The 13,996-nt window shown below is 38.5% G+C and overlaps 1 protein-coding gene across 2 annotated transcripts in view; it reads right to left on the bottom strand.

Annotated features, from left to right (window-relative positions):
* WDR7 (WD repeat domain 7) overlaps nucleotides 1-13,996 on the bottom strand; it is a 242,885-nt gene that overhangs the window by 58,066 nt on the left and 170,823 nt on the right. For both annotated transcript variants that reach the window (XM_081317822.1, XM_081317821.1), the window contains 3 exons: nucleotides 8,411-8,528; nucleotides 5,646-5,795; nucleotides 3,087-3,169 (listed from right to left, as the gene is read on the bottom strand). In XM_081317822.1, coding sequence (XP_081173948.1) covers nucleotides 3,087-3,169; nucleotides 5,646-5,795; nucleotides 8,411-8,528 — 351 coding nt within the window. The remainder of the gene's footprint in view (nucleotides 1-3,086; nucleotides 3,170-5,645; nucleotides 5,796-8,410; nucleotides 8,529-13,996) is intronic.

The raw sequence follows: 13,996 nt of genomic DNA, 5'->3' as shown, positions 1-13,996 counted from the left end.
CCCCCCACTCCCCACTCCAGCCTGTCTCCCAAGAACCGCCATTCTCCAGGGAGGAAGAGTGCTCACCCATTGACCACTGGTGTTCCTCAGCCAGTCCTACCTTGCCAGCAGGCATCCAAGTCGCTCCCTCATTCTTCCCTCGCTGGCTACCACTGCTAAGAATTTTGGAGCCAAGATTTCGTCCATGGCTCCAAAGTAGCCAATGGCTGCTTGTCCATCAGACCTTGCCACCAGATAATTGGGGCCAAAGGCCAGGAAGCAAGAAAGAGGGTGGGCATATGTCACTGCCACCTTCCCTCATGCCACATAAACTATGGGTTTCTGGAAAATGTAATCGGAAGATGTGGTGGCCACAACTTTGTCAAATTCCAATCTCACAGGAGTCACAGCCACCAGATTTTGGATGCATTTGGTAAATCGGCCCATTTGAGGTACGTTGATTCAAAAATAGTTGCTCTGTGATATACCATTTCAGCCAGCTGAAAGTTAAAAATCATCAAACAGACACAAAAGTTTGAGTTGTATATAATTACTAGTATATGGTATAGTTATTTGCTATATCTCCCCAATAAATATTTACAATTTGTTATCCTCCATTCCATTTGTCTGAATGATATTCTCTGCGCTGACACCAAAATACCTCAAACCATCTCCTGATGAGAACTCCTCTTATCTATAAAATCCTGACCATCTCTACCCCATGGGAAAATGCTACAGTAATTTTTTTACAGTCTTAGCAGTTGGACTTGCCAACTAGCTGGAATGAAGCCAGAACCCTTTTTTGACCTCTCCTGCTCCCTGGAAATGTTCTCAACACTTTAATTTTTCACTTCAGTAACTGATGGGGCTATAACCAACAGTATCTCTCCAGGTGAGGTGGATGAATATAATATCAATCAATCAATCAATCAATCAAGCCATCATATTAGTTATTTAATTTTATGAAAATGCCACCTGAGCTAGGTAAAAGCATACAAAGCATTTTGTATGGAGGGAAAGGAACCTGGGACTTACTCCAATATGTCTGGATAGATCTTCTGGATATACAGGTAGTCCTCAACGTACGACCACAATTCAAGCCAAAATTCCTGTTGCTAAGTGAGTCAGTTGTTAAGTGATTTTTGCCCCGTTTCCACAGTTGTTAAGTGAATCACTGCAGTTAAATTAGTAACAAAGTTGTTAAATGAATCTGGCTTCTCAATTGACTTTGCTTGTCAGAAGGTTGCAAAAGGTAATCACGTGATCCCGGGACACCGCAACCATCATAAATATGAGTCAGTTGCCAAATGTCTGAATTGTGATCATATGACCATTGGGATGCTGCAACTGTCATAAGTGTGAAAAAGCAGTCACTTTATTCAGTGCTGTTGTAACATTGAACAGTCACTAAATGAACTATTGTAAGTCGAGGACTATCTGTATCCTCAATATGGAAAGTTCCTCATCCTGAGCCTTTCCAATTACTCCTATCTTGACAACTCATAACACTGAACACACTGTTGTCTGAGTTCTCCTCCCAGATCTGGGGATAGTACAGATTGAACAAGGCTTAAGACAACATTTCCAGAACATTTCAGCTGAATTGGAGATGGCTCTCTTCACTTGTCATTGAAAATTCCTTTTGGTTCATGTGGTTTCGTAAAACCATAAGTCTTCAGACCTGGTCACTGCCACCCAAGGGGCAAGCTTGAAGTAAAACTGCTGATTCAGCCCTAACAATGCCTTAAAGGTAAAGGAATGCTGCTAATAAGAAGGGATACCTGAAGATGAAAAAAGCTGTGGGAAGCAATGTCAGGGACACTGACACTTAGAAATAATATTTATTCTAAAACACACAGTCTTTGATTTCTCAATACACTATTGTCTTTGTAGTCGTTTTCTATCTCATTTACCTTTGACCTCATGGACAACATGTATAGTTTGACTTATATAAACCCATATAAAGGATCACAATCCAATCTCTGTTGTTGCAACATGCAGTACTGAAATAAGCCCAACTGATGGGTATTCTGGTTCCTGTTTTTAAGTAAACAGGGGGACAATTCTTATACAAGTATTTTTGAGATCAACTAGGTACTAGGTGGGACGCGGTGGCTCAGTGGGTTAGGACGCTGAGCTTGTCGATCAGAAGGTCGGCAGTTTGGCGGGTCGAATCCCGAGTGCCGCGTAACAGAGTGAGCGCCTGTTACTCGTCCCAGCTTCTGCCCACCTAGCAGTTCGAAAGCACGTAAAAATGCAAGTAGAAAATTAGGGACCACTACGGTGGGAAGGTAACACCGTGCGCCTTTGGCGTCTAGTCATGCCGGCCACATGACCACGGAGACGTCCTCAGACAAACGCTGGCTCTTCGGCTTTGAAACGGAGATGAGCACCGGCCCCTAGAGTTGGAAATGACTAGCACGCATGTGCGGGGGAAGCTTTACCTTTTAGGTACTACAGAAACTCTTATTTAAGTCACTACAACACTACACATTACAGCAACAATATATGTGTATTGTGATGGCTCCCCCCCCTTATACTTTCATATGATGCTACTTTAACTCAAGTCCATCACATACAAGCTGCTGTTTCTCAACAGGATTTGATTTTTTTTTCTTTTTGTTAGTAATCTAGTCAGTTGACGCTACCTGGTTTAACACATATTTAGTTGTTAGAACATTAATATAGAGCTGAAATGTTTCCTCTCTGCAAGTGATGAAGTTGGCTGAAATAGAAACAGGGGAAAACAAAATAATATCCACATTTATTTATTGCCATTTTCACATTCCTACTGTCACTGAGCGCTGCTTTGTAGTGTGCTTCAAACTCTGATGAAGCCAAATGTTGAGAAACAAATAAAGACTCCTGCTCTTACCCTCATCCTGTCCTGAGCTGATGATGGGGAACATTTGAAGGGATATGGTAGCTAGGAATATACAAACTGACATCCCCCCTCCATGGATTACACTGTTTAATGTCCTTTAGATAAATTTTCTGGAGCAGAATGTCAAGAGATGGCAACCTCCGTGTAGGACAAAAATGGATACCTGTTGTAAAAACTGTTTACTACTAATTTTGGTACTCACGTGTTCCTATTGTGATCTTACCTGCAGATAGCTGGAAAGCACTCCTGCAGTCCCTTCTTCTTGACTAATGAGCCTTCAAGACAATACATGATGATGTCCATTACCTATGGATAACAACAAGAAATTATGGTTGAAAATAATTAAATCCTTAGAGCAGTATTTTGCAACTGTACTTTGAGGAGCCATAATAAAACATAGGAAAGAAAACTCCATATATCATTACCACATACAGCAGGAATACTGCTACTTAAATAACAGTAGTAACGTTATAATTCAGTATCGTTTATAAACTGCTCAGATTTCTGTTATTTCAGGATTGTTAAAGAAGGCAGATTCTGAATCCCAAAGGAAAGTACTTTCCAGTGGAAGACAAAGAGAAGAGGTTTAACAGACCACATCCCATGCGTTATTCCAATCACATGCAGCAAAATTCATACATCAAAGAACTTTCAAGCAGCCTCTGTATTACAAAACTTAAAATATGCAACAGCCAGGATTTTGGGATTTGACTATTACATGCAAAAAGAATGCAAATGTGTTAAAACTGAGATACAAATAGCCTCTATGGATGAAACATAGCACGCATAGAAAGAAAAAAATACATATTTGTGATTAGTACCAAAGGTCCACTGCATTATGCTAAGTCTGCATCTAGCAGAAATATTCTCTGTGCTGATTATTAGCAGCTCTCTGAACTTCAGGTATAATTTTCAGCTGTAGAGAAACCTGGATTGATTGGTATTCTTCATGCAAAGCAATACTTTAACCATGCATAATGCTTCATATAACACTTAAAAATGTAATTGGGAAAGTGCCATTTGAGATTACAATATCCAATTCCCTGTCTAGTACAAGATTCCAAATGAAAAAAAAATCCCTGACAGATGGCTGTCCAACCTCTCTTTGGAGAGCTTCAGTGAAGGGGAGAACCTTTTTGGTAAATTGATCCATTGTTAGATCTGGTCTTCCTTTTAGAAAGATTTTCCTACTATTCAGCATGAATCTAACTTCCTATAACTTTACAAGCCTTCAGGTTCTTGAACAGCAACAGCGTGTCCCCACCCAGTTGACTTTTCTGAAGCTAAACATACCCTGGTCCCTCAAGTCTCTTCTCATAAAACTTTGTTTCCAAGATTCATTTCACCCTTGTCCTTTTATGAATCTCTTCCAGTTTGCCTGAATCTTTCTCAAAGTATGATGTCCAGAAGATATGCAGCAGTCAAGGTGGGTTGTGACCAATACAGTATACAAGGAAACTATTTCTATGATATGAAAACTATTTCTATTGTGCCTTGTGAATGACCATGTCACACTGTTCACACATATTCAGTCTGTGATCAACTATTGCAGGGGTCTTCCAACTTGGCCCATTTGTGACTTGTTGACTTCAACTCCCAGAGTTCCTCAGCCAGGCATGAACTACTGTATATTCTTTTCTTTCATACTGTTATCAAGCCAGGGATCCCCTTCCCTATTAGTATGTATTTGACTTCTTTTTCCTAGATGATGGAAGACTTTGCAGTTATCGCTATCAAATTTCACTCTATTGTTTTTAGTTTTCTATTATAACTACAGTAGAAATATCATTATATAGTAGCTACCCAATACATTTTGTGCAACCAGGTAAAAATTACAGTTTTTGCACAAATTTTCTGGTATTTCAAATCTCTAATCTTTTATTGTTATGTACAGTGCTTTTTTTGTAAAAAAAAAGGTGCTGGAACTCACAAATGTCATACAACCTGTCTTGCCTAACCTACAAGGTTCCATCTAAAAAAGGTGCTGGAACTCCGTTCTGGGTGTTCTATGACAAAAAAAGCCCTGGTTATGTATATATAGGGATGTGGGTCTATACATATGTTGTATGTAGTATATTCTGGGGGGGTGTCATGTATGTGTCTCACTTTGAGAGTGGGCAACTAAATTTCATTGTTGATGTGCGCCACTGTGCCCACAGTAAAAAATGACAATAAAGATTATCTTATCTTATCTTATCTTATCTTATCTTATCTTATCTTATCTTATCATCTTATCTTATCTTATCTTAAATTATCTTAAATTATCCTATCTTATCTTCTCAAAGAAATGTTGAGTTAACCCTCTCACCTACAAAATTGTTTGACTAGATCAGTTACTTGGGCTAGAATGTTCATAGGACACACTAGCTTCCTTCCCATGACCCAGATAAGAATGTTGTGGGAATACCAGCTTTGAGAATAGTTTTACAGCCATGTATTAGAAATCTCCTTTGGCCCCTCAATTAATTTGCTAAAGGTTGTATGGCACTTTGCCAAATGCTCTAGTGAAATCAAGGTATATTCTGTCTGCAACATTCCCACAATCTATTAAGAATGTCATTCAATCAAATGTTTTAAAAACGATATTAGTCTGGCAAGACTTGCTGACCTTTTGTAAGTACTTAAATCATTTAATGCCTTTGAAATGATTTTGCAATGACAATGATCTGTTGTACCAACAGGTAGGCCAATGCAAAGGTTCTTAACTTCTTCAACACAGGATAAACTCAAACATAAATACCAACTGTTATTAACATGGAAGCATAATAAAATATTGACATACCTCTACAAGGAGATCCACAACATCTGTTGGCATTTTTTCAATAAGGATTTCAATAACCCTCAGAATTTCTCCCTTTGCTCGAGCCAAGGTGGTGGTATGAATATTCTGTTGAGACTGTGTATTAGCTTGAAGAGCAGTGTGCCTGTGTACCTACAAAAACAATGGTATTTAACAGTTGATCTGTAAGTTGCCCAGAGTCTCCTTATAGGGGAGATGGGCGGCATAAAAATAGAACAATGAATAAATATTTAGGGGTAATTTCAAATATTTCCTATTAAAATTTCATGGGTTCACAATCAAAAGCAGAACTGATAAAGTATTAGGGCTTTGTTTATTACTCTGCTTTTGGCATGTATACATGGCTCAGTTCGTTAACTTTATTCAGTGCTACAACTATACTTCTTAATAAGTTACCGTTGCAAATGAGCCCAAATACATATTCATTTAGTGTGGTGCAAATTGTTGTTCCACGTTTTAATTAGAATATATATGCTTAGAAGTACTGGTAATTAATTCATCATAACTTGTGAATTAAGAAGATCTAATTTGCAGTACAAATGTCAGGTGTGAAAAATCAGGTCTACACATGAAGATTCAATTAACTGTTTTATTGCTAAACAGCTTGTGAACAGAATCTTCTCAACTGACGGTCAGGGCCTGCTAAGAGTTAGATAAGGGCCAACAGCATTCAAGGGGAATTGGATTTAGTGTTTTGTAGCTACATAACGATTCTAGGCTGATCCTTCTCTTCATTCCACTCCCAGGTTCCACTCCCATTCCATCTCCCACTACATACCCTCAAAGGATTTTTACAAGATTAATCATTTATATTCTGCAATATCCAAATGGGCAAATGGGCTCATTCTAGGGACACTGCAGTGAATTAGGAAAAATATATACTATCATTATATCAAAATTATACTATCACTATATATTACAAAATACTTTGTCCTCTTCAAGTCTTCTGTTGTTGTTGTTAGTTGCGAAGTCGTGTCCAACCCATTGTGTCCCCATGGACAATGTTCCTCCAGGCCTTCCTGTCCTCTACCAACTTCTGGAGTCCATTTAAGCTCATGCCTACTGCTTCAGGGACTCCATCCAGCCACCTCATTCTCTGTCGTCCCCTTCTTCTCTTGCCCTCAACCTTTCCCAGCATTAGGCTCTTCTCCAGTGAGTCCTTCCTTCTCATTAGGTGGCCGAAGTATTTGAGTTTTAACTTCAGGATCTGGGCTTTTAAAGAGCAGTCAGGATTGATCTCCTCTAGGACTGACCGGTTTGATCGCCTTGCAGTCCAAGGGACTCGCAGGAGTCTTCTCCAGCACCACAGTTCAAAGGCCTCAATTCTTTGGCGCTCAGTCTTTCTTATGGTCCAACTTTCACAGCCATACATTGCAACTGGGAAAACCATGGCCTTGACTATACAAGTCTTCTAATGAACACCTTTTTATATTTGTACTGACATGGAGTAATTACCTACATTTATCTGGTTCATATATTACAAAAATGAATAAAATGATTGGTATAGGGGTAGGGAAGAACAGAGATGCTAGAACAATATATTAATATATATTATATTGTTGTCTTGAGTATTGGGAAGCAGACTAACTTAATTCTCTATTACGGACCATTTATTTAGTCCTAGGAACAGTAATAAGAGGTAATAGGAATCTATCTTGCTTCCTAGTTGCATAACTCTAGATTTGTTGCTTAGTCTTACTAAAAAGTGACAAAAATATTATGTAAAACATGGTATGTAAAACCATATTATGTAAAACATTTTCTTGCCTACCGAAATCCGGATGGCCCCCGACCTTCGCACCTTCCAGCGCGACTTAAAAACTTACCTGTTCCAGCAGTCCGGCCTGGCCTGATAGCTCTTGGGGTTTCATTTGTTTTTACTATTGTTTTTACTATTGTTTAACTGTATACCTACCTTGCTCTGTACACCGCCCCGAGTCCCTCGGGAGAAGGGCGGTATATAAAAATAAATAAATAAATAAATAAATAAATAAATAAATAAATAAACAAATTTTCGTCTATCGTTGGCAATGTGCTAATAATCTTGAGCCCCACAGACTGTAATAAATATGTACATATATTTGTTTTGTGTATATAAAGCCTGACTGAAGCATTGGTTTTCACCTTAAAAAAAATTGCATACAGGTAGTCCTCGAGTTGCAATAGTTCATTTAGTGACCATTCAAATTACAAGGGCATGGGAAAAAGTGACTTATGACCATTTTTCACACTTACAAGTATTGCAGAATTCCCATCATCAAGATAAAAATTCAGATGTTTGGCAACTGGTTGATATTTAAGATGGCTGCAATATCCCGGGGTCATGTGATCACTTTTTGGGACCTTCTGACAAGCAAAGTCAATGGGGAAGCCAGTTTCATTTAACAACCACGTTATTAACTTAACAAATGCAATGATTCACTTAACAACCGTGGCAAGAAAAGTCGTAAAATGAGGCAAACTCACTTAATCAACGTTTCACTTAGCAACATAAATTTTGGGATCAATTGTGACTTGAGGACTACCTATGCTTTGCACAGAGGCAATACAATTGTGAGACATCACAATATGAAACCTCTTGCATGCGCTCTGTATGCATAGGTGCAAATTCAGATATATATATGGAATCAAGCCATTTTGAAATGAAGGAAAAAAAGTAAACAGATGCTCAAATGTTTCTTGTTGCTAAACAATGAAGGCATTGTTCCTCCTGCAGTGAGGCACATGTGCAAAGGTCTTCTGCTTACCTCCTTGGCAATAGTAGTGATGAAAGCGGGTGGTCTGGCCGTGGCAATGAGGGAGAGAGCATGTCGTGCAGAGCGGGCGGAGTCCGCTGCTGGACTCAGAGGCAGCCCCATTTTGATGCTAATCAGAGATCAGACAAAGAAGGAAGGGGTGGGGGGGGGAGGAAGAAAAGAAGCATTAGAAATATAGACTGAAAAGATTAGACACAGCTTATAATGTCAGTTCAAGGTCAACGGGAGCACTCAAACAGTTAGAATATAATGGACTTCCAACAATGAGCAGTGATTAGAAGTCAGGGTGTTCTAGCAACTAATACAAAATCAAATAATTAACCGTGAAGATTGAAAACAGTATGTGCATCTGTCCAAAGTGTTAAAAAGGCCTTGTTAACAAATTATCTAGCTGTAGTCCTGAATACATATCAAGAACCAAGATCAACACAAATATATACTGCCATGTCAAAACAACAGCCACAAATTTTATATCTGAGCTAAAGTTTAAGAGACAGTATGTAGATAACCCTGCTGTTATTGCTGTACTAGTCGAATAATCATATTTTTGGAATAGCTGACATTGGAACTACTGATTTCAGAATGGTCATCCTCTTTCCAAGTGCAGTTATTCTTAAAAAAAAAAAAGTGTGCCTTTGTAGCAACTACAGTCCTTTGATCCGAAATCACTTATAGTACATTGCTGGGAGCAATAAAAAAACAGAAAAACTGCTTCTTTCTCACATGTCCAATGAGATGACATACTAAGAAGCAGGAAACGGAAAATTTGCAACTCTGATCAAATTCAAATACTTCAATAGCAACATATCAGAACCGTTATTCTATTGGCTATGCAGTCATTAGCACTGCATTTGACCCTGTGGATAACTTTATGTAAGTCTTTCCAAGTGGGTGCATTAGCCTGGAAGCCAAAAGCTAACATGGTAGGTGTAAAGAGCATTAAAAAAAACGTTCCTAGTTTTTCCTCCATTGTGATCTGAGGGTACCAGAGTGTAGATGTAAACCCATCCTCCCAGTCTCCAGTGAGTTTGTTCAAGGTACTGTTTTTTCTTTTACTGTTTGGTTTTTCAAAGAATAGTCTGTTCCCCTTCACACAGGAGGCCTGAGAGTTGATCAGCCGAGCAGGAGGGCGAAGGACTCCCCAGACAGCAGCCACAATATACATATATTGTGAGTTAGGGCCACCTCTTAGGGACTTCCAGCGCTAATTAGCATATTCCAGCAAATAATAATTGAGGGAGAACTTTGACCATGGGAACATTATTTGTTAGTGGAAGGAACCTCATATTTATTTTATTTTATTAAATTTATATACCGCCCTTTCCCGAAGGACTCAGGGCGGTTTACAGGGCATACAATACAATACAAAAGTTAAAAACAAATTAAAAAGATTAAATCATCCCTAGAATTAAAAACCCCAGTTAAAAATTCTCAGCCTGGACCGGAAAGCTCGAAGAGCCAGGTTTTCAGGTCCCGGCGAAATGTGCGGAGGTCAGGGGCAGTCCTAAGCTCCACGGGCAGCTGGTTCCAGAGGGCAGGCGCACCCACAGAGAAGGCCCTTCCCCTGGGTGTTATCCGCCGACAATCTTTTATCGGCGGCACCCTGAGAAGACCCTCCCTGTGGGAGCGCACTGGACGAAGGGAGCTTGATGCCGGCAGCAGGTGTTCCCTCAGATATCCCGGAGGTGAGTCTCACTTTTAAAAACAAATATCAAACTAAGAAAATACTTAAGAAAAGGAAAATATAGGAGATCAGCAGACTGAGCCCGAGGGAGGGGTCAAATGCGTCATCAGTCTCAAGTCCCTTCCCGCCCACAAGAGATCTAAGTCCAGCCCACCCTTTAATTCCACTGACTCTTATCTACCCCCAATTTTCTTTGACCCTGAGTAGTTTAGATTATTGTAGAGAGCTTTAGCATACAGTAAAACTATATTTTTTTTTCTGAACTACCTGGACTCCTGATTTTTTTCTGCTAGACAGGAAAGGTAAGCTAGAGTTTTTTATAAATAAGAGTAATAGATAGAACTGTCTTTTTTACTTGGATATTTCAAAATTTCCGATGTCTTATTGATCAGTAATACCTACAGGTAGTCCTCATTTACTGATCATTTGTTCAGTGTCTGAAATTACCATGGCCTGAATAAGGAGACTTACTGCCAGTCCTCAAAGTTGCAGCTGTTGCAACATCCCTGCAGACACACAGTCATGATTCTTGCACTTGGCAACCAATGTGCAGTACATTTACAAACGATCACAGTGACCCTCCGTCATGCAATTGACATGTGCAACCTTTGCAGCCGCTTCCACAAAGCAAAATCAATGGGGAAGCTGGCAGGAAGTTGGAAATCGCAGTCATGTGACAATACCCTTAACAACTTGTGGTGATTCGCTTCACGACCACAGGCAGAACTGACAAATGGCCATCGTAAGAATCAGTCCGTTTTCCCAATCAAACACATGCTATAACTTTTAAATCTTGTTAACATTTTTAAATTTCTTTTCAGAATTTGAGTCTATGTGAATATTTTCTCATCATTACAGATGAGCTCTATAACGCTAGATATGGGCAAATTTTTAGAGGCAGAGATGGAGGTGGGTGGATGTTGGGCAGAAACACCAGAAAGAAGCAATTAATTTAAAATACAATCTCTTTAATGTATCTTTCTCATGTTTTATGACTTTCACAGCTTTTAAAAAAAAATCAGAATGTGTTCTTTTCCTTTCCTCCTCCCTCTTCCTGATGGGAAGGCATAGATTTTTCTGAAAGCAACAGGCTCCTTATTAATTCATTAATGACACTCTCTAGTGTTAGTATGTGGCCAGAGATTAGCCCCCTCCTGTAGCTGAGCCAGCTGGTCTATCAGAGCAAGAAGTTCGCATGAAGGAGCAGGCACACTGCCCTGAGACTGTGGGCCAAATTAAAAGCAGATGCAAAGCTAATATGAACAAGGGAGGGTTGAGTTGGTCCCTACAGTCGGATTTTTATAGAGGGATTTTACTCCTCTACATGGTCAATACAAAAAGCACCTTCCACACAGGCAAGGTAGTTGTTATGCAGGGAACCTGCTGATGGTAAAGTAATAAATGTCACTGTAGCTTGTATGTATGGATTTGGGCAAGGGGACAATAGTAGAACATCTGCTGCGCATAGAGAGAACTTGGGTCTGTCAAAGGGATCAGAGAACAGCTGACAAAGCCTCCTCTGCAGAAGGAAAGCAAAAAAGCAAAAGCAAACCCAAAAACGGAAGAATCAGAAAAGAGGATTGTGGGCTAGGGGTGCAAATAAATTGACCAGAGATAGGACAGTTTTCTTATATTTATGGATCTATCTATCTATCTATCTCTATCTGTCTATCTATCATCTATCTATCTATCTATCTATCTATCTATCTATCTATCTATCTATCTATCTATCCATCCATCCATCCATCCATCCATCCATCCATCCATCCATCCATCCATCTATCTATCTATCTATCTATCTATCTATCTATCTATCTATCTATCTATCTATCTATCTATCTATCCCATCATCTCTTATTTTTATAAATAATTCAAGGCAACACACACACACAAAACTCCTCTTATTTTCCCCACAACAACAAACCTGTGAGGTAAGTTGGGCTAGGAGAGAGTGACTGGTCCAAAGTCATCCGGCCTGAGGTGGAACTAGTACTCACCATCTCCTGGCTTCTAGCCTGGTGCCTTAACCGCTAGAGCACGGGTGTCAAACTCAATCGTGTCACGTGACGTACTGTGACATATTGCAATGTTTTTTGCCTTTGAAGAGCTGGGGTGGGTGTGGCCTGCGTGTGACACATCCGGCCCATGGGCCGCCAGTTTGACACCCCTGCGCTAGAGCAAACTGGCTCTCAAACATCACTGTTTCATTGGAGTAGTTACTCTCAACTGTTGATGGTACGAGAGAGAATATGTCACTGTGGTGGTTTCTGTTTATACCAGTGATATTAAACAAGTGACATGGAGTGTTGCAAAATACTCAGTTATCATCATGATGTCATAATGCAAATACCGTGAAGCACCACAGGTATTTGGTCTGTTCAAGTCAAAAGTCTGCTGTGTCATAATCTGGTAAATTAAGGTTTCATATTATGAATCTGTTTCAGTTATATAAATGTTATTTCCCCAAAGTTTTCAGTTATATAAATGTTATTTCCCTAAAAATATTCTATAGCAAACTCAAATACACTATCCAAATGCAATATTTATCGATAAAGGGTTTGGATTTCTTAGGTATTTTCACCTTTATTTTTTATAATTTTGTTTTGCTAAACTAAGTAAGAAAACAAACACATAAAAACCATCACAATAAAAGACTTGAAAATGAGATTATAAACAGAATGACTTCTTTGGTTATACTTTTTTCTGTTCAAATGTTGGCAAAAACCTCACATCAACCATCTGTTGTGGAAAATCAGGTGTACATTTTACCTCTGAATTTTATATTGCAATTCTTTTAACTAATCCCCTGACCCCCTTCCCCCCAAAAAAAAAAATCCCACTCCAGTATTTAATAACTTGATTGGTTACAAACACTAGAGATGTAGTATTTGTATGAATATAGAAGAATATATAGCTCTGTATACACAGCAATTGATCTGGGGTCATATTAATAATCCCATCAACCCAAAATACAACAATAATAAGACAAGATCAAACTATGTGAGTTAATGTTTCAATTCTTGAGTTAATCATCAAGGAGCTAATAAACTAAGTCTTAATAAACATTTCTTAAGATGTCTAATGCACATGAACTAAAATGCTATGTTGTATTAACCTCATTTTAGGATCCTACTATATGTAGATTAAAATGATCCCCTCTTGGTCTACCAGGATGGTACATTCAGGATTTTTTACTTGTTACTGTGTGAAATAATAATAATAATAATAATAATAATAATAATAATAATAATAATAATAATAATAATAATAATAATAATAATAATAATAATAATAATAATAATAATAATAATAATAATAATAATATTTGTATAAATCCCCTCTTTTGCCCCAGAACAGTGGATAAACTCTTGGCAGCTTTAAAGAAGTTGACCATATTATAGTTACAAAATTGTTACAGCCAGTAGCTTTCATCAAAAGGCTGCATTTTTGAAAAAAGATAGCCAGCAGCACTTATACTGCTATTTTTTTTAAAAAAAAATAAAAAAATAAAAAAAAATAAAAATGTGAAAAGGAGACACCAAGAAAGATGGTGGATAAACATGACAGAGAACAGTTAGTTTGCTATTGTTAAAAAAAGGAAATAAAGAATAAATTGGGCCCTTGAAACGAGCCTTTCTGGTTTTGTTTTTTGGAGAAATAACCTGCTGATAAAACAGGAAAATTGGCAGCATTTAATTTCCAGTATTCCATTAAGTTGGAATGAATAACACGGCATGGCAAGCATGCAGAGAACGGTTTTTTATTTTTTTCCCAGCTCTCTACCAATCACAGCCCTACAAAGGTACATGTACTCTCTTCTATAATAAAGCAACACCTCATATTTATGTTTGCATCTGTGTGTGTATTTCTGTTCTTTCCTTGTACATTTAGGC

The sequence above is a fragment of the Vipera berus genome, assembly GCF_964194415.1.
Source record: "Vipera berus genome assembly, chromosome: 2".
NCBI lineage: Eukaryota > Metazoa > Chordata > Lepidosauria > Squamata > Viperidae > Vipera > Vipera berus.
The sequence above is the reverse complement of the archived record's forward strand: the minus strand, read 5'-3'. Positions and strand labels throughout refer to the sequence as shown.